At 49.2% G+C, this 20,398-nt stretch overlaps 5 protein-coding genes across 5 annotated transcripts; 3 read left to right on the top strand and 2 right to left on the bottom strand.

Annotated features, from left to right (window-relative positions):
- Positions 1-125: 125 nt before the first annotated feature.
- On the top strand, positions 126-5,953 carry KVR01_012133 (uncharacterized protein; the record flags this gene model as incomplete). Its single annotated transcript, XM_044789450.1, has 3 exons — positions 126-940; positions 2,246-2,285; positions 5,744-5,953. The coding sequence occupies 3 exons, from the start codon at positions 126-128 to the stop codon at positions 5,951-5,953; spliced, it is 1,065 nt and encodes a 354-aa protein (XP_044638711.1).
- A 1,818-nt stretch (positions 5,954-7,771) lies between these two features.
- KVR01_012233 (uncharacterized protein) lies at positions 7,772-8,801 on the top strand (the record flags this gene model as incomplete). The annotated part of the gene is made up of 2 exons (XM_044793837.1): positions 7,772-8,359; positions 8,421-8,801. The coding sequence occupies 2 exons, from the start codon at positions 7,772-7,774 to the stop codon at positions 8,799-8,801; spliced, it is 969 nt and encodes a 322-aa protein (XP_044638811.1).
- Positions 8,802-12,349: 3,548 nt separating this feature from the next.
- KVR01_012154 (uncharacterized protein) lies at positions 12,350-13,069 on the bottom strand (the record flags this gene model as incomplete). The annotated part of the gene is made up of 1 exon (XM_044784415.1): positions 12,350-13,069. The coding sequence occupies one exon, from the start codon at positions 13,067-13,069 to the stop codon at positions 12,350-12,352; it is 720 nt and encodes a 239-aa protein (XP_044638732.1).
- An 11-nt stretch (positions 13,070-13,080) lies between these two features.
- On the bottom strand, positions 13,081-13,545 carry KVR01_012248 (uncharacterized protein; the record flags this gene model as incomplete). Its single annotated transcript, XM_044783790.1, has 3 exons — positions 13,081-13,215; positions 13,282-13,408; positions 13,496-13,545. 3 exons carry the CDS (start codon positions 13,543-13,545, stop codon positions 13,081-13,083), a joined length of 312 nt encoding a protein of 103 aa, XP_044638826.1.
- Positions 13,546-16,444: 2,899 nt separating this feature from the next.
- KVR01_012290 (uncharacterized protein) lies at positions 16,445-18,345 on the top strand (the record flags this gene model as incomplete). Its single annotated transcript, XM_044791350.1, has 4 exons — positions 16,445-16,831; positions 16,901-17,141; positions 17,199-17,267; positions 17,327-18,345. 4 exons carry the CDS (start codon positions 16,445-16,447, stop codon positions 18,343-18,345), a joined length of 1,716 nt encoding a protein of 571 aa, XP_044638868.1.
- Between the last annotated feature and the right edge of the window lie 2,053 nt (positions 18,346-20,398).

The raw sequence follows: 20,398 nt of genomic DNA, 5'->3' as shown, positions 1-20,398 counted from the left end.
CACCCAACCAACACATATCAATTTGTTGTTGCCTACATTGCCTCAAGGTATATATCCAATGTTTGACATGTTCGATCTACAATCTATTTTGTCCCCGTTCACACTCGCGATCATTCAAAACACAAATGGATAATACTACGACAGTTAAGAACCCAGAACGCGAAGAACTAATCCGACTCAAAAGACTCATCCGCAGTTCGAGTGTGGCACCCCACGATGAAGTTCACCAATTCTACGGCCACCGCGTTCTTAAGCACGATACCGCCAGTGGCGACCATCTCGCAATCAAGTTTGAGGAGCTTCTAAGCCCTGCAGGAGATAATGATGGCCTCCAGACAGAGGCCGACATGATGCACTACGCCGCCACTCACGGTGTGCTTGCACCGAAAGTGCGCGCCGTCTACAACATACATACAACATCGTCCACCAGGCCTGCTGCGAGCGCAATGGTCAGCGAAAGGCTGCCGGGGCAACGCCTATCAGAGGTGTGGGCCGAGCTCAGTGGCGAGGAGAGAAAGAGCATCATAGCGCAGCTCCGCGAGCAGATCAGCAACATGCGCTCGTGCACACAGTCTTACATCGGGCGGCTGAACAACAGATCCACGTGTAACGTCTACGAGCCTGTATCGATCGTTGGAGAAGTCTGTGGGCCTTTCATAGACGAGGAACACTTTGACAGGTGGTGTCTGGACCGTGTGCCAGATGGCGTATTTGGACTCACCAAAAGAAAATGGGCCCGCTGGCTTGAGAAAGACCGGCAGCGGCCTCACCGAAAACTCGTGCTCACTCATGGAGACCTGTCGCCCAGAAACATCATCGTGGATGGCGGTGTCGTCACGGGCATAGTTGACTGGGAGAGGAGCGGCTTTTGGCCTGAGTATGCCGAGTACGCCTTTGCCATGGAACTCTTTCCAAAGGTGCACAGAAGCCAGGAAGAGTGGTGGGTCCCCGTGTTGCAGGAGATACTGCCACCTTGCTCAAAAGAACGTCTGAAGTTTACTCGAGCAGTTGCTTCCATGTGGTGCAAAATACTTTAGTTGCAGGTTGGGTGATCACATGGGCACATGTGGACTGTGTATTTCACTGGGGCTGGAATTGAAACCGAGAAAGGATTGCCAAGGGACTGTAGATTTTAGCTATTTCGATTCATTACAACGAAATACTAATGTTTTCCCCTCAGTATTATAACCTATCTAGGTACCTCCGTGTCTTACATCACGACATGCACCACTACTTGCGAGATAAACATCGCCTACACATTATGACACCTTCTCTATTTCCCGAGACTGGAAATGGACGCGATAAGTCCGACTGTGCATTGACAGGTAATCCTTGGCATACCCAGCACAAGTACACATGTCATGGTCAATACACCGTATTCCCGATCTCTCGTCTGACGACTCGCGTCTCCGGAGATAACTGAAAGGTGAACGCGAAGTCTGGTCCAACGGATCATACAAACATCTTAGCCCTGCTGAAACTTATAAATTTGTTTCCATCTATGTTCAAAGACATCGAGGAATCTTCAGTTTCTCATCCAACACTACCTAGGTAGTTACTACATGCGCCAGCTGGCCGCTGCCCACCATTTAAGACGGTGTGTGGTTAAAAACATGCCTCTTCCAAAACCCCTACCCCCGACCGGTTATGGTCTATTGGGACTTACCTGGCGTCCGGAGAAGCTGCCAGACGATCGCTGCTTTGGGGCAATGAAAGCAGCCATTGAGAACGGCGCTACGGTGTGGTCCTCATCATCCATCTACGGAATGGCTCCTGAGCCGCCTACCGCCGGGCTCCACCTTCTCCGCCGATTTTTTGAAAGATACCCAGAGTACGCCGACAGGGTCACCCTATTTATCCGTGCATGCTGCGATGCTGCCACGCTGGCCGCCACCAACACTCGGGAGGGTGTCCTTGCCAGCTTCGCCGAGTGCGACGAGATCCTAGCGCCGTTTAAGAAGATTGATATCTTTGGGCCGGCCCGTATCGATCCTGAAGTGCCTTTGGGAGAGACTATTGGTGCCCTGAAGGAACTCGTGGACCGGGGTGACATTGGGGCTGTGGGCTTGTCCGAGGTGCGGGCTGAAACCATCAGAAACGCCAGCAAGATCTGCCCGATCAGCGTCGTCGAGGTTGAGTTCTCGCTCTGGAGCACCGAGATCCTGACCAACGGTGTCGCTGCAACCTGCAAGAATCTGGATATCCCCATTCTGACCTATTCCCCCCTGGGTTATGGTTTCCTGAGTGGCAAAGTGAGGAGGCTCGAGGATATACCCAAGGGAGACGTACGCCTGATGTTTGGTCGTTTCCAGCCTGAGGTAAGGATATGATATTTGTAGATTTTCCCTGCACAGACATGCTTGGTCTTAGCTAGAAGATGATTTAAGACTGACAAAAGTTGCTCGCAGCATTTCTACAAGAACATCGAGCTCGTGGATCAGGTGGTCGAGATAGCGAAGCAGAAAAGGGTCACTGCGGCTCAGCTCGCGCTTCAGTGGATTCGGTCTCATTCGAATGTGGGAGTCTGCGGAACCATCATTCCGATCCCTGGTGCTTCAGCCGACGTCCGCGTTCATGAGAATTGCGAGGTTGTTGACCTGACGCTCGACGAGAAAAGGAGACTAGATGATATTACCCAGACTATTCCCGTCCATGGAGGTCGTCAAATCCCCGGAATGGATCACATCTTGTGGACATAGATCCCGGCACTTTATCCACCTGGAAAATGTATTACAGCCATCACTGCAAAACACTAGGGGGAGAATACATACATCCGGCTACGCCATGAATAAGTTCACAATAGCAAGTTATGAAAAAAACTGTAAATGTGACGGAGGACGGGGTCAGGAAGCAAAGCGTAGCGTAACCTTAAGTGAATAAAGATCTGAATTTGATTCACGTGCATACAGAAGAGTACAGATCGCCGTGGCAAGTGGTACCCCCATTTATCAAACTATTATAAAGCGATGATGAAACGAAAAAGTCGACCATCTAATCGAGACATATCAGGCGGAGATGCGTCGCTGTCAAAGATTGCGTACTAGGCCATAGTCTAAAATTGATGATAGTCCGAATCTCCTAACTACTTCATAGAATTAATAGATTGCTTGATGAAAAGATTAAGATTCTGACATTGGCACTTTGCACCGTGGACACTCCAAACAGACTATGATCCCATTAGAAACTGAGCCATCCATGAATGTCCTCTCCGTGAAAAGTTCAAGCACACTGTCATTCCAGAAAGCTCTTCCTGCCTTAAAGAGACCTTTGTTTCGCCTTACATGAATAATCCCCATTCATGTAAGTCAGTTCGAAAGCTTGTGTCGAACCATCAACGTCGAGATGTTACACGCGTTCCACGCGCTGAAGATGTGTTCCCTTAGATGGATTATTGATAGAAATCGAAGATGTATCCCGGTCATCGAAATGATATTCTTCAGTAGCAGTTGCACCAGTACCGAAGGGTCTAACTCAAAGACTCTATCGGGAATGGTAGAGTTATGTTAGGAAAAGGCACCGTAGCTGTCGGGCGCAATGTGGGAGCCCATGCCAAAGAGGTGGTAGAGGCCGACCTGGAACTCGATGTCGAACAAGAGGTCGATCTTGAACTGCTACTCAAGCTGGATCCAATGGTGGCCTGTGATGTAGAACTTGATGTCGACCTGGAAGTAGTCGACGTACTACGCGATGTGGTTGTGGTCGTTGGAGTTTTGAGTGTAGAAGAAGAGCTCGTTGATCTTGTAGAGGTTGTTGTGGCAGTTGAGGTGGATGATCGGGTGCTGAGGAGCGGATTCCAGTTTGGTTGCACGTCCAGTGTCACGGACACCGGGAGATTCACAACTCTCCAACCAACGCTGTACCACACAACGAGGTCCACAACAATGCGGCCCGGCGGAATACCGAGTGGTACCTGTCCAGTAATTGCCCGTTTTGATGGGTCTAACGTGACCCAATTCACAACAGGAGTGGTCTGAATGACGACGTCTTGGATATTGAACACGAGGAAGCTCACGACCCAAAAGAAGAATGTCTGCCCAGTCGTAACATAAAGAATGATTGGGGTGTCCAAATTGAACATTGGATCGAGCAATGCTGGTCCTAGATCAGAGGTAGTGTCGATAGACTTGGGAGTTAAGGCCGTCTCATCTGCTCCAGAAACAAGAGAAGAGCTCGAACCGAATTCATCGGGTAGTGCAGGGGAGACATCGACAGCTAGAGGAGCAACAGACGGAAAATTAAAAAGAAGGAGTCCCAAGATACTGTAGAATTGGAAGGTAAACATCATGACATCAGTGTCTCGTGTGCTGTTGTGGGGGTGACCAGAAGGAGAGAGAGCTTAGAGAAGGTGATGGTCTCGACAACACAATCGAACGTTGTTTCGAACGTTGTTGTTTGCGAAACAGTATCCGTGGAGAATTTTGAAGGAGACCTTACATGATAAATGTGAGAGAGGCGGCGCGTTCTCGCGTATGTTTAGACGCGACGATCCATATTACTGTGATGGTCAGGAATACGCGAACCACGCTAGCCCATGTCTCACTGATCGTGAGATATCATCAACTGAAAGTGACCTGGGAGCCATTTAGATGTCTTGAATTTCCAGGGTTGCCAGTGACTCGATATTAGAATCATTCTGTGACCCCGGATTTCTCTCGTAGGTTTCCAATACTTCTGGAGGATGCTTCACCCATCTCCAACAATGAAAAGTGATTTGGCGATGTTACAATCATGGCTCGCGGCGATTTAATTGAGATGGTCTGATAATTCCTGTGGTCTATGCTCCTGGTTCTCCATACACGCTCCATGACGACTCATTTTACTTGAAGTCGCGCTCAATCGTGGAGTTACTGAGATCGTAGGAATTGAATAGCCTGTATGACAGCTCTGAAACGTTATCTTGTCGACGATCTCGTGGGCTCCGCTGCGCCAGATCCAGAGAATTCGCCAATTTGCGAGAACCGCATGGAATGAACGGGCTAGTGAACCATGCTAGACTGTCCCCATGGATCACAGTCCGATAAGGCCGGTAGTTCGGTACTATATAGCTCGGCTCCCTTGCTTCATTGTGTGCAAACGGTGCGATAGATGTGCCTTGTCTCAGAGGGGAAAACTCCGTGGTTCAAGGCCTATCCAAGTGAGACACTCGCGTTACTTCCTAGCAGTGAATTCCACACCTCGATGCTGAATGGACTTGAATTCCCTCGTATTGCTTGTCAGAAAGGCCTGGTCATCACATGTGAAATTGCGGGTCAAAGTCACCATTTTCCCTATGATAAATTGCATACAATAACAGCGCCTCTGGATGTATTCATACTGATTAAAAATTTCATATCCGAAACTTTGCGCTGGAGAAACACATGAAGCTACGACAAGGAGATAGATGAGTTACCTTGGATTGGCCACTTTTCCGTCTTCGACCTCATTCATTTGAATAGGTAGTGACCTCCCAGCGACTCTAGGCCTCCGATCCGTGCCAGTTGATACGCCCCCTTGAGTTAGTGGTGGGCATGCCTCCGGGATAAAGCCCGTGAGAAGGACCCTTAACTCCATATCCGATGCCCAGGGCTTCCTTCATATCGTGGATCGGCCCATGTGGCCGGCCTTCCTGTTTGTCTAATTCCCTCTGTTCAGACTTTCGCCTCTTAGCCTCTTGCTTCTCCGCCTTCAGCCCCTCGGCCTGGGTTTCCAGCCATAACTTCGCAATCCACACCGCTACTATCTGATCCAATTCTTGCTTGTTGAGAGCTACCAGAACCTCGAGGCTCTCTTCTTGGGGGCTCTCAGCGCTGCCCTGCCCGTTGACGGCAATAAGTCGGGTCGAGGTATCGCGCCATTCAAAGACGCCCTTCCTATGCCGCGTCTGATAAAGTGGTTTCCGGCTGTCCTCTTCGCCCCACATAGTTTCATAGAACTCTTTCACCCCCGTCAAACCCCTCGATGTTTCCTTCTTTAGCCGTATGCCTTCGAGCTGCCCTGTCTTCTGTGAACTGACTGCCGCTATGGGTGCATCCAGGTTCCCCAGGTCGCGATGCTTGTAGATCTTATAGAGCTTGTCGCGCGCGTCTGATTCCTCCATCGTGCCGTCTTCTTTCAGACGCCGATTTGCAGACACGTTCAGCAGTGTGACCATCGTTGCATGCCCGTCGAGCGGCCGTGAAAGTTGGTAAAGCGGCCTGGCTCCCGGGACCTGACCCCTGACGAGCACGGCACCGCGAGCCAGGATGAGCGTCCCGGGAGTGACCGTGAACGGTGGAGGAGGCTCTAGGTCGACCGCTGACTCATCATTGTCTTCGATGGCGCCAGGGCGCGGTCCCTTTTCCTGGGGAAGGCCTGCCGGCGCTCCCGGGCTGGACACGGAGTCGTAAGGGGGAGGGTCGCCGTATCCGGCACTGGCAGAGTCAGGGAGTGGGTCTGCCATTATTGGATTGGATGGCTGAAGCACCGACTCCAAAATGCGGGAGCTAAATCAATCCGGGTCGATTGGCGCAAACATCCAGGAAACTTTCCCAAGGGTTCCCTGGGGGTGGACTTCAAGCTTTACTAAATATTCGGGAGAACGCTCCCCGCAGAGTTGGTGGTTCGTGATGCGAGGAGGCGATGCAACCGAAGACGAACACATGGTGTAAGCGCTAAAGCGTCCTAGGTAGGCGGCTGAAGTCATGTCTAGGCAACCTTGGAGATGTTGGCGAATCGGGGCCAGACCTGTGTAAGATTTGGCTTGGGTTTGTGGCGCTGTGCTTGCGTGACCAGCAACCGTTGGAAGCCACAAATGCTCAGTTTGCCCTGCCGAGCAACTATAAGCTGGCGATAAGGGTCAGCAGACCAGATCTTCCGCCCCCAAAGCCTGGGCATAGAGTTATACCGGTTAAGGTGCTGCATCTGTGAAGACTGCACGACCTCATATGTTACTGCACCCTGATCGACTGCTCCGGGGCCGGTCAATTGTGTCGCATGTTGAGGGTTTTCCAGTGGGCGAGGCCAGATATTCGTTTTACCACGGAGGGTACCGGTGCAGTCGCTTTGAGCATAACACCACATCCCGCAGAAAATAAGACTTTCGGTAGGAGTCAAATTTAATTTCATCCAACACGGCTCGCATGTGGAGGACGAGGAGGTAATAGTACATATGCAGATTTGTTTTGCCGCCTGACGCCGTGACTCGGTGTTGGAGTGACGACAACCGTTGAAGCACAACGCGAGGCTCTTGGCAAATACCAAATTTCTATCGACCGACAGCGTATGGCAGTGGGTCTCATACAAGTGCAGGTGCATCATTAAGCGGGCCATATTCCTTGTATATGCAGAGACACCAGCTACTCGAGAGCACGAATACGACCGTCAGAACTATGCTTTGTGTTGTCTGCAAGTGAACACAATTCTTGAAGGCCCAGGAATTCTATTTAGAACGCTCGTTGATTCGCTGTTTCAAGTTTACAAAAGTTTCGCGAAATAGACAGTGAATCGACCGAAAAGGGCTACTACCGGGCTATGCCTCGATTCAAGGTTTGGCTTGGACGCTTGGCGTTCATCTCGCCCTCTAGGATCTTCACTCAGGGGCCGGTAATCTCGGTGGTCTCGAATCATGCGCCACTGAATACCGTCGACTCGGTAAAAATGGACGCTGCGAAAAAGCCGTCGATTATTGATATATGAATGGAAGCCCCTCAGACAGTGGATGATGGGTTAGTTGACTATATGCTACTTGTTGCTGCCCCAGTCACACTCTTTTGAGCGAAAGTCCCTCATTCAAAACGCATTTCTTTTTAACGCCATGATGCTTCCATCACTCGTACCGCTCGGCACTGCTTGCCTTTTCCTGGCCCAGGCCCAGGCCGGACCCCTTTCCTACCGTGCATCTCCTGCGACCGTGACCGAGGGCGAGGGCACTGTTGAGGCCAAGCTGCCCAGCGGAGACGCCGTCACCGTCTACCTCCACGGAGCCACTGTGACATCATGGAAGTCGAGCGATGGCGACGAGAAGATCTTCCTATCGACCGCCTCAGCCCTGGATGGTAGCGCTGCCATCCGCGGTGGTATCCCAGTCGTTTTCCCCAACTTTGCATCTCCACCAGCGGAGGGCCAGACCTCCAAGATGCCCTCCCATGGCTTCGCCCGCAACAGCACATGGACCTTTGATTCGTCCACACCCGAGGAGGATGGATCAGGTGTCGCCCTCAAATTCCTTCTCGACTCGGCCTCATTGAGCGCGGACTACCAGGCGAAGTGGCCCTACTCCGCCAAGCTGGCCTACACGGTCAACCTGAAGCAGGACAACTTGAACGTCCATTTCAGTGTCGAAAACACGGACACTGAGGCTATTGACTTCCAGTTCCTTCTGCACACCTACCTCACCGTCCCTGTAAGCCATATAATACCCCCAAGTGCATCAAATTGTCATCATACTGACCAACCCAACACAGAACATCAACACAACAACAGTCTCTGGCCTCAAGGGCTCCACCTACCAGGACAAGACCCAGAACTTCACCGTGTTCACCGAGGCCTCGGACGCGCTCACCATCACCGGCGAGACGGACCGCATCTACAGCCCAGCCGAGGTGGCGCCCATCGTGCTCAACGCCGACGGTGCCCCCCGCGTCACCGTCGAGAGGAGCGAGACCCTGCCCGACACCACCATCTGGAACACCTGGGCCACCAAGATCCTCAACTCCAAGGACTTCGCGCCCAAGGACGCCTGGCAGCACTACCTTGCCATCGAGCCCGGCTACGTCGCCAAGTTCAACAGCCTGGCCCCTGGGCAGACCTGGGAGGCTGGTGTCAACTACGTTGCCCATGTCTAAGGGAGCTGATCAAAGAAGCAGCGGGCACGGAATGAAGCAAAATGTTTCGGGTCTCTCCGCTAGTGTACCAAAAAATATCTTCCAGTATATATAAGTCAGGAATTGGACATATTCTAGCCTACGTCTTCGTGGAAAACGAATCTTTGACTTGGTGGTGTATGAAGAAATGTAGCATGGAATACAGTGCACGCCGCAACATAACCAACAAACCCTGCCCATAGTTACTCGTTAACACTCTCGAACTACTAGTACTCTCATGGGCTATTCGCGGATCTGGATGCGTGATTTGGAGAGTGGTCTAGTCCTCGTCGCTTTCATTCAAGTCATAGTATATGTTAGTCCATCTCGCTAGAGGTTTGCTGAGGTCGCTTTTAAGTGATTAATGAAGTTTGATACTATGCAACCAATGATTCGATCGGACAATGGCCGTTACGAGGGCAGGTGTTCATAAGTAATACGTGACTTTAGTCGGCTATGGATGCCAACTAGTACGTCACTCTTGTGATTACTATGCTTGCTATTCAGGCCTTCAAAACAATCCAATGATTGGCAAGCGGATTAAGTAACCACAAAACAACTGTTAAATCGTAGAGTGGATAAGGTAACAAAAGATCTGGGACCAAAAATTGATCCTCAGTATAAAGAGGCCGGAATGAACAATGATACTATTTACACCGTCCTCTAGCATCCGACGACCATCAGAATATCTGGAATCCTGCAGGTAGCAAGGCTCAAGTTTCACCTTCGGCTTTAAAAGTGACTAAAAACGGTTTTGACGATCCACCGGAGCAGCTACCCTAGGGTAACGCCATACCATTACTGACCCTCAAAGCTTCTCTGGTATCTATTAGACCACAGCTGATGAGTCGGTCCAGAATATTTTCTAGGATATCTACATAGGACTACAGGCCACACGCCACCAAACTCTCCTCAGGTATTTGCTGTAGTCAACATCAGCACAGAGAATTCTGCTTGTATAACTAGTGCAGCACGTAATGTGGTTTAATCTGTAATGAGTCAAGGGATTCAAATGAGAGGCAAGAGCGGGTGTCGCGGGTGCCTTCGTAAAACGTCCTATGGCACTATTTGGATTGCCTTCAGGAGTTCTATACTATATTTGGGGAAGTTGAGAGAGAAGGACACGATCGAAGTATAGAAAGATTGGAATACTTTTGGTTCGTGCTGGACGAGCTGCTGTGGCCCTAGTATAACATAACAAGCTTTGATATCAAGTGGTTGGCCTTACCTTTTTTTGCATCCGTCACTAGATCAGATTTCTGCTGGATGAATTCAGCTTAGAGACCAGCGTCATCATTTTTGGAAAGCTTGTGCGAAGTCTCATTCATAGAACCATCTTGCCCGTTAACGCTGTCACGGAAAATGTTATCTGGCCCCCAGTTAAATTTAAAATGTATACGCAAGAACACTACAGCACACGTAGACCCTGTGCTATAATATAGGTATGAATACTTAGATTTCTTATCTGATTTTGTTTCCTTAGCAGCATTATTAAACACACTACCTTTCTAAAAAAGAAAGACCTAGTACTAAACTTACTCCTGACCTTGAGCTTTAAGGCTCGTGCATGTGTCAATTTTAACTACCCTAGGGTAGGGGAAGGCTTAGTTTCGTTTTTCCGAGTGATTGTTAGTGAGGGTTTAGACGACTATTAAAAAATTGGTTCCATTCCGGCCTCTTGAAAAGGGCCTAGTAGTGGCACCTGTACCAGAACAGGCCAGGGTCATTCCGGATCAGCATCTGTGCGTTCAGAAACACCCGGTTTGTAACACGTCCCCGAGTTAGTTTCGCGAATGAGTTACCTAGCTTAAATCCCCCATTCTATTAATACTTCCGTAAAACCAGCCAATGTATACTTCAGTAGAACCCACAAATGCCCGATGCAAATGCACTGGGATTTGTTGAATTCCCTTTTAGCTCTATGCTCGTCGATCACGCCTCAGGGTCGTCATACCTAGGCATGCACTTCGACAGGGATCGGTCACGCACGGGAAGCTCTTAATCCTTGTACTGCGGTTTGCGCCATGATTGGCCACCGCGGTGGCTCGGTGCTCGGTGGCCACGTTTGCTCCAGCGCGCGTCTTTGCGCGTCATGTTGTTGTCGGGCGAGCACATCCGCCGCTGATCAGACCTGGGACGTATAGGAAAGGTTTAGCGCACACAGAAGGAGCCTCACATGAGCCTGTCTTGTAGACGTCCTGGAATCTGACGGCCCACTGCTTTTGCACATTAATTTGGATCAGAGAACGCACACTAGGGAAACCTACGATCAAACTGACACAAATAGACCGGAGTCTGCACTTCTTCACGGGATCGACTTGTTCACTGATACTTCAACCGCCGGATGCGTTGTTCTCATTCTCAGTAAGGGTCACAAACGTTCACCGGCGATGCAAGGATGGTAAATAATGTCAGGGAATGAGTTGCTTATCACGGAACGAAATGCCGTCTTAGCCCAGGCTTCAATCGATTTTTCTATGCATACAGTATATCGTTAGCGGACAGTGGCTTACTCACTTATCATCCCCTCTTCACCCTTCTGGTGACGGGACGAAGACTCGGCTACGACGTCACTGTGAATAGCAGCTTGCGAATCTAATCTTATCAATATGAAGATAGTCTCAAGGTCTAAACAAGTTCTTGAATAATGAGCCGCCGTATTGTGGGGGTCTCCCATGATGAATCAGTGAGCGGCTCCGGCCACCACGGACAACAAAGGCTGGATCAGCCTCAGGATAGTGCGGGTCCCATGTTGGCGTTTTGACGAGTCTGAGATTCAATGAGCCTCCCCTCTCTACTTGTGTTGAAGGGAGAGTAGTGCGGGTGATCAAGTCCAAGACAGCGATTGTTTCTTTCCCTCCTGTCGATGGATTGGACCCTCCTCAGGGATTTTCTCCAGTACCACTCACACGGTTACAGTTGGAGTGGCGGCTTGCGACCCCATCCCGGCCGGCTTCATGCCGCTACCCGTACTGTCATGGTCCGATGTTTTCTGAGGGCGAAGTAGATTTGGCGGATGTAACGGCAGATGCGCAAGGGCAGGCACCTGAAGTTTGCGGGAGGTGGTTCTGCTCAAGACCTAATCAATGCACGACTGGCCCATGTAGTTACTACTCACCAATAGTTGCAAAGATCAATAATACGCCAGGGCAAGATGGGGGCGTAGAGGCTTGCTACTCTGTACATCAGCAAATAATTATTGCCTGACCAAGCCCCGGTAGCTCCCATCAAAAGGGAGGAAATGGTGCAGCGCGAGGGGCAGCTGCAGGCCAAGAGCCTTGGAAACCAGGAATTGGATGATTCCATGCAAAAGACAAATCAGGTGACGCATTTTTTGTCTGGTACTTTGCGCAAAATTGTTGATATAATATGAAGGTAAGTACCCTAGGGTACGTGACTTTCCGTCAAGACAGCCTCATGTTGGGGGGTCCTCAGGTACCCAGCACAGGACTCTCGGTTTCCCCGCAACCATCTCCCCCTCTCAACTAAATGATTCATTGGGCGAAAGGCATCCCACAACCTAAAATGTCTCAAGGCCTTCGTCCTGCAGTCGGCGGCTGACCAGCGTGTGAGTTGCTGCCAGCTTGAGCTTGAGAAGGTTGAGGGGCTCTTTGTGGCGGTGGTCCCCGCCAAGGAATATTGTCGCCTGCCGCACAGCCACTACACCAGCCACCCTGATATCCATTGTCGCCGTCTCGCCTGAAAGGGTTTATGACCTGCCCCGAGCCCGATGTACTCCAAAAGTCACCCCAGATTATCGCATTGCGACACCGAATGCAGAAGCTAGAGCCTCTTTGCGAGATCACATTCTCGCGAGGCGGGATCCATACCGATGTGCTCTTCCAAGACCTGGAGACATAATCTCCTAGAAATTCGTCTGCGAACTCCGGCGTGTCTTTGAGGTGTTCAAACAAGGCGGAAGCGATGCCCCTTTGCAGCGTCACTGATCTTCCCACCCATATGAACTCCATGAGCACTGCCTTCAGGTACACAATCTGCCAGATATAGGCCTGCTGGAGCCCTTGAAGGAGGTCAATGGCCCATGGGCTCAAGCTTTTGGATAAGCCCTGATCGATGTGGCGCCAGGTTGGCCGATGAGGACTTATGCATAGCTCCTTCATCCGCTTGTCGCAGTAGTTTTGCACAGCGATTCCCACCAAGATTTTGAGTTTTTGGATCATCAAAAAGTCTGCAGTGCGCCAGAGAGCAACACAGTGCTCGACAAAGTGTTCTTGGGAGACATTTTCCATGATATCAAGCCCTATTTTAATGTTAGCCTGAGCAATTCGCGTTGTGATCTACTAGTATGCCTACCACCACCGTAAATGTACTTGAGAACGAGATCGATACAGATGGGGTCTTCCTCTGCAAGGGTGATCTTTCTGGTATTTGACTCCTGTGGTTGATGGTAAATTGTCAGCATTGGTCAGCGCATGCCTGGTTGGCTTGCTGAGCCACCCACCTGAAAGGGACCCGTGAGAGCCTTGCGGAACCATAGGCAGCGCGGCACAAGGATGGCCCCGTGACACTTCCACGAACGATCTCCACAGACGACTTCAACATCAGAAAAGTTTCCGGAACTCAGAAGGCTGTGATGGAGGTATTTAGACTTCGTAGAATATTGAGATCTTCCAGAACAGATTTGCGATGGGGGCAATGGAGGGATTGCAGCTTACTCAAGATCACCAGACTTATAGTCAACTTCAGCAGCGGTCGTCTTTGTCATGATGATCACGCAGAACTTGGCATGCTGGCTGAATGTGAGGTTGTTGAATGGTTGGTGAAGACTGGGAGTCGGGGGATTGTGAACAGCAGGATGAAGGCAGGGCGAGATGGATGAATGTTGTTTTCACTAGGCTTGTTGCTGGAGGGACAGATCGGCCTCTGATGGCTGACCATACACAATTGCATGGGATGATGTCACAAAGGCTCAGGCTGTCAGGTCCTCCAGGCCTGAAGTGGAGCTCAGAAAAACATTACCTGCAGATGACCCAATACAGGCTTTGCCGTAGCAACATTGAACTCAAGCTACTCAAGTTACCAGCCCAGGCATTGACTTGCAGCGCGCCCCTGATTCGAACATCATAACCTTGAAGCCTCCATCACATTATCTTGGCTCCGTGTCTTCCTCTTCCTGGTTCAGACTGACTCTGTACGCCATAGCGCATTCCAAGATCAAGTAATGCAGAGCTTGTGGCTAGCCAATATAAAAAGCATGCCCCAATCTCCATCAACTTAGTTATGGTCTAACTAATCCCCTATATCCCACCAACATCTTAACAATAAGAACTAAATCTAAATAAACACAAGAGGCAGCCAAAGGCACATCTATAATATAGTTTTGTTTTCAATCCCTATATATATAAAATATATGTAGCGCCTTTATATAGTAGTAAATACTTAAGACCCAGCATTTAAAGAAATATAGTACTAATAATAGTAAAAAGAGAGAATATAATATATAGGTATGTAGTTAAGCCTTGTACTATATAGATAAGGCTAAAAGGCATTACTTTTAATAGTATTATATTAAAATTATTAATATAAATAACTTAAGGGCTAATTTATTATAATATTAAAGTTAAAGTTAGTAAAGTAGTTATATAGTAAAATTAAAATAGTCTTAAAATAGCCCTTATAAAAAGAAGAATTCTATAATGTGAAACTTAGTAAGCTAGCTCTTTCCCATTAATATACTTGATAGTTACCTAAATCTACCCTTATTAAATAAGCTAAATTATAGTCCCTGTCCTAAGTATATAGCTAATAAAATAGTAATATTATAATAATAAACCTATTTAAAAAAGCCTTTTTATATAAATTTTATAAAAAGATTAAAACCCTTTTAAAAAGTTAAGTAAAGTTTATTTATTATATATTAAATAAATACTATATAAGAAAAGTGAAAGTTTAGGTATTTAAAAATTAAATCTTTCTCCTTTAGGTATATTATTTTATTATTAAGGATTTATTTACTTTTATATAATATATAAGGAATGTAGTGGAAGAGGGAGCTCTATAAGGGAAGCTAGTAACTCTATATATGAATAAGTTTAAGGGTATATACTAAGTAATTATTGACTTTATGCTTGAGGTATAAGCTAATAGCTAATCTAAAAGTTGAGAAGATGACGAATAGATAAATATATAGTTGAACAAAAAATATAATGTGGCTAAAGCCCGCGCATCTACAATACTGCCGACATTGCCTCATATACTAGTAGTATCCTGCTCCGGAGCTCCACACCTCCCGAGGTCTCCCGATCTGATTCTGAATTATCACATGCATCGTGCCAAGCAGATGCAAAGCTGCGGTGTGACCCCAATGTTCGATTACGTACCTGCCTCAGGACTGCGCCCATTGTTTACTGGTATTTAGACGTTATTGCCCTCTATGAGAACCGTTTCATTCCAAAACATCACAACAGCAATACTTTGATGTGTTCCTATCTCCTTCCGAACGGTGCCGTGTCACAAAGCTTCATCCGGTTTCACACGACCTGCAGACTGAGATAACAAAAGAAAATGACCCGAAAGCCTCAACCCGGTCCTTTGCGTCGGTCAATGCTGTAGAAGCTGAGAGACAGCGCGTACGCCCGCCTCAAGACGGGACGAACACCATTGGGGCCAGGGCCAAGCTGGGCGCCACAGCACTGCACCGATACAAACTTCGATAATGTCACAGGCTCCGCCTGCCAAAACCTTCAGTTTTTTTTTTTGTTGCAGAAAACCGGGTTTTCAGTCGGTCCTTTCCTTACTGTCCTGGCGGATCGCCATCCACGGTCTTTCCAAATATTATCAGGTGCGGACTCTTGGCAAGAAATGACGCTTGATCCCAGCTCGACGTTGGGTGTGGATATCCTCCATCCGGTATGATAATGCGCCGTCAGCTATGACGACGATGGCGAATCGGAGGCAAAATGGCGGCTTGAAACGCGGGTTGTGTCGGACATCCATACCTCGTCCGAATGTTGCATTTGTTCCACAGCCGTCCGCCTCGGACGACATCTGGTCAACTGTCAATGCACAGCTTATGCCAAGGCAGATTGCATAGTGGCTTATGAAAGCAAACCCAGTGTTCCAGATTCCTAGGTACCCTAAGACTGTACGAGGGTAGAATGAACGCTGAGCTATTCCCCATTTGCCCACTTTTATCGAGCACCAAAAATAAGGGAGACGTCACTTCAAAAGCTCACGTCAAGTGGAGCCGCCGAAACAAGATGAAGGGATGAATCGTCGAGGTGATTTAGATTGCACGCAGGAGTCCCACTCGACTCCACACAAGTCAAAATTGCGGCTCACAGCCAGTGCTCTCAAACGAAACGGGAATCCGGTCTCATTGGGCCGAGAGATGGCGTCAGGATCGCAAGTCTACATGGAAGTATGTATTCTTTTGTACACCGAGCAAGCAAAGTCTCTGTGTCTTGGCATGGCTGATTCAGATGGCACCGCAATACCCGTGCAAGTGTATAAGACGTCAGATAAGTTTCCTTCCTGATGCTGGATTTAAATTCCATCAGTCAGCGAGGTATTTGAGGTCATGTTTAGAAAGTTTTGCGTGGTAAACAAGTGCAATGAACTTTTCAAGCCCAAACCAGACAATGACTTCGCCAGCCCGCCCCACGATGTCCGAAAATGCTGCTCAAGTGTCTTCTGAGCCCAGCAGTCGCTCCTCTCCGGCATCCAGTGACCTCGGACTGGTCTCCCTCAATTCAACACGGGTGAATCGTGGAAGTACTTTCTGGGAAGAGCCCATATACTTTGATTACTCTCCGAGCGGCACGCCCACTAGCTCTCCTCCCTACACGCGACAGTCATCGATGGTCGATCTCCGTGATCTCCACAAAGAGTCACAAACCAGTTTCGACTCAAAAGATAGTCAGGATGCCGAGCTGTATCATGTATTCTCGCACCGCCGGAAATGGGCTATCGTTATTCTGATCGGTGTTGCCGGGCTCTTCTCCGGCCTCTCTTCCAATATTTATTTTCCTGCTCTAGACGCTATCGCCCAGGTCGGTACTTTTGTTCCAAGATCACGGCCTGCGGCTGGATGAGCTTTTTTCACTAATCTTCATTTAAAGGATTTTCATGTCAGCTCGCAAGCAGTATCTCTGACCATCACATCGTACCTCATCTGCCAAGCAATATCTCCCATAATATGGGGGTCTCTCGCTGATTCCCTTGGCCGCCGACCAATATATATGGCGTCTTTTGGTGTTTATATTATTTCAAACATTGTGTTATCTTTCGCTCCGAATTTTGCTGTCCTTCTGGTATTCCGGGGCATGCAGGCTGTTGGGAGTGCATCCACAGTAAGCATTGGTAAGTCGTTGACCGGAATGTTGGTTTGGACAAGACTCGTTAAGTATTGGCAAACAGGAAATGGCGTGATTCAAGACATCACTCCCTCGTCAGAGAGGGGCAACTTCATCAGCTTTTACCAAGCCAGTATGTCCGAAACACATTGACCCACGCCATGCCCGAGATCTCTAATCAAGTGCCTCCAGTTCGCAACTTCAGCATTGCGGTCGGGCCCGTGCTTGGCGGCGTGTTGGCGAACTATCTTGGGTTTCATTCAATTTTCGTCTTTCTCCTTGTTCTTTCGACACTCACCCTCGGGTCCCTGGTCGCATTTCTCCCTGAGACAATGCGATCGATTGCAGGCAACGGGAGCTGTCGCCTCGGAGGAATATACAGGCCACTGATCGAATGCTGTGGCGTCAAGTCGAAATACCATACGCAAGACGCACCAAAAGACGGGCCAAAGATCACAGTTGACTTGGATACATTTACCTCACCCCTGAAACTACTCGTACAGCGCGATATTCTGACAAACTTGGTCTTCGGCGGGGTCGTCTACGCGATCTGGTCAATGGTGACCTCAAGCACGACGGGGCTGTTCAAAGACCGCTTTCACCTCAACGAGACCATGATCGGCCTCGCATATCTGCCCAACGGAATCGGCACCATAGCGGGCTCGGCAGTGGTGGCCAAGCTCATGACACGGGACTTCCGGGTCTGCGAGAAGGCGTACAGGGCCGACAACAACCTCCCCAGCGACTACACCATCCCCACCAAAGCCATCCCGGCGGACTTCCCCATCGAGCACGCCCGCCTGCGGAACCTGTGGTGGATCGTGTCGCTGTTCATCGCTTCCATCGTGGGGTATGGCTTCTCCCTCGGCGTGCCGCGGTGGGTTTCCGACCAAGCTGGGTACATCGCGCTCCCCCTCACCCTACAATTCATCATCGCGGCGACGAGCAACGCAGTCTTTGCTGCAAACCAGACGCTTATCTCGGACCTCTGCCCTGGAAAGGGAGCCAGTGCTACGGCGATTAATAACCTTGTCCGGTGTACGCTTGGCGCCATCGGTGTGGCTATCATCGATACCATGATTGCGAACTTGGGGGTTGAGTTTGCGTTTCTTACATTGGCGATTGTCATGGCCTGTTGTGCGCCGCTTGCCATTTTGACTTGGTTTTTTGGACAACGCTGGCGAGGAGAGCGAACTTCTACCAAGGCTTAAAGGCAGAACCATAGAAATGGAGTATTACGAGCGGACGAGATAATAACGTGTTGTCGTCTTCCATGGTCTGCAGGGTTGCGACCCACGACACCTATTACACCGAGTGTAGTACTGTATAAAAATAAGCACACTACAACCATTACACTGAAGACTTTTGCAATTCCACTCCATGCCACTAAGAAACACAATGCGTGTGATGTAGTGTAGACTCAAGTGTAAAAATATTGGAAAACTCCGGCAATTCCGTCTACTCTTTCATGGTCGAGCCTGTAGTTAATGAGAAGGATGGGGGGCTCTGCAATGAAAACATTTGAACATCTCCAGTCCCAGACGATTCTTAAACCGGCCCTCGGGGACCATGCCGATAAGCTTAAAAGAATGCATTTCATCTGATATATATCCACTTGAGATTCTCGAGGCATCGAGAATCATTTCCAATCAAAGTTTTGAAACCTAGCCTACCCTAGGGTATACGTTTGGCCGCAATGCCGACGGTATCAAAATACCCCCTCTTTTCGAAAGCTTTCGACTGCAGCCAGAACCCTTCTGGTTAGAGTCCGTCGTGTTGCTCAGTGTGCAATATTCGAATCCCATTCGGATATTCTGCATTAGCCATGTGCAGGCTCCAGCTTGTCGTTGGTTTTATGCTGCGTCCACCGTAATTTATGCTGGCTTCCCGTCTTCCTGCAGGAAGTCCATATAGCCAGACCGAACAAGGCTCTAAATGAGCTCATTGAGGCATTCATACTTCTCTCTTTTTTTTCCCTTTTTTTTTTCTTTCTCTCTTTACTCTTGTCCTTCTTTCGTGATTTAGTGGCACACCGGAGACTGGGCTCAAGTTGACAACGTCTTGCTCCAGACTGCGCTTCATGTCTCGACAAACCGATGGGCCAGGCACTGATGCTACTGTGCCGTTGAGCTTCGACTCGCTCACGGACTGGCTATGATCCTTGGACGAAGCTACTACTTGGCAATATCAGCTGCGTGGTGCCCGTTGATAGAAATCTTGGCACCCCTCATGCTTTCATCATGGGACACTAAAACGGCTGCATCGGCAACTTCCATGCTGTTATAATCTTACTCCATCAAGGGACAGGTGATCTGTATAGAATTCCTTCTACAGATCAATATTAGCAGCATAATGAACTGGCGTTGCCGAAGCTACGAGATGGGTAGACTGCCGAAGCCTCCCGAGGTCTCTCTGAATGGCAACCGCATCCAACGAAAGGCTCCTGCGTTGAGATTTGGTGTCGACTGTAGGTCACGGCCTTGGGCGTTTACCACTTTATGAAGGCGTTACAAGTGTTTTACATGTATGGGGACCAGAAACGAAACCACACGTGTAGGTCACCACGTGTCCCTTTTGGTGTTCGGACCAATTTCCTACTTAAAGTCTTTGTGCTTTGGGCCCGTCCAGTTGTGGGTCATGCTTGTGTCCCTGTTCGACTGTTTAGTCCATATTCCAGTCCAACATCTTACCTCAATGAAACATGAGGCTTCCCTAGGGAAATTTTGGCGGCTATGCCTACGGCTCTACTTGGTGTGGGCAGATGGATGAGCCGGTGGACGACCTCACCCACGATCATAGCCGGTGGACTACCTGACCCACGATCATCGCAGCGAGGACCTAGGGTCACGGTTCTCGCTGACCCGCCCCAGGCATGATCAAAACCTTTAACTCTAAAAATAGCGCCTCTCGGACGCCGGCCAGAAATACCACCTGATGAGACGGGTCCTACCGTGAAACTCTAACCTTATAACCAGGCGACCAATCACTGCTTGGCGATCGTTGGATCTTTAAATGTTCACGACGTGATTCGCACCGCACACCTCACGATAGTCACGGCTTTCTGCCCGGGCGCGGATACACGCTATCGAGTATCTGGGAGACCATCAACCTATCCTTGAACATAAGAGTAGGCCGTTATACTGGAAGAATAGCACATACAATTCATTCTGTTCATCTGCTGCTGGAAGAGCTGCTAAGCAGATGTCGAAACTCCTTGTCTTCGGAGGGAGATATGCTGGGTTGCGGCAGCTTACGGTACGCCGG

This window comes from Diaporthe batatas (genome assembly GCF_019321695.1).
Source record: "Diaporthe batatas strain CRI 302-4 chromosome Unknown Contig00018, whole genome shotgun sequence".
Classification (NCBI taxonomy): domain Eukaryota; kingdom Fungi; phylum Ascomycota; class Sordariomycetes; order Diaporthales; family Diaporthaceae; genus Diaporthe; species Diaporthe batatas.
This window is presented reverse-complemented; position numbering and strand designations above follow the sequence as displayed.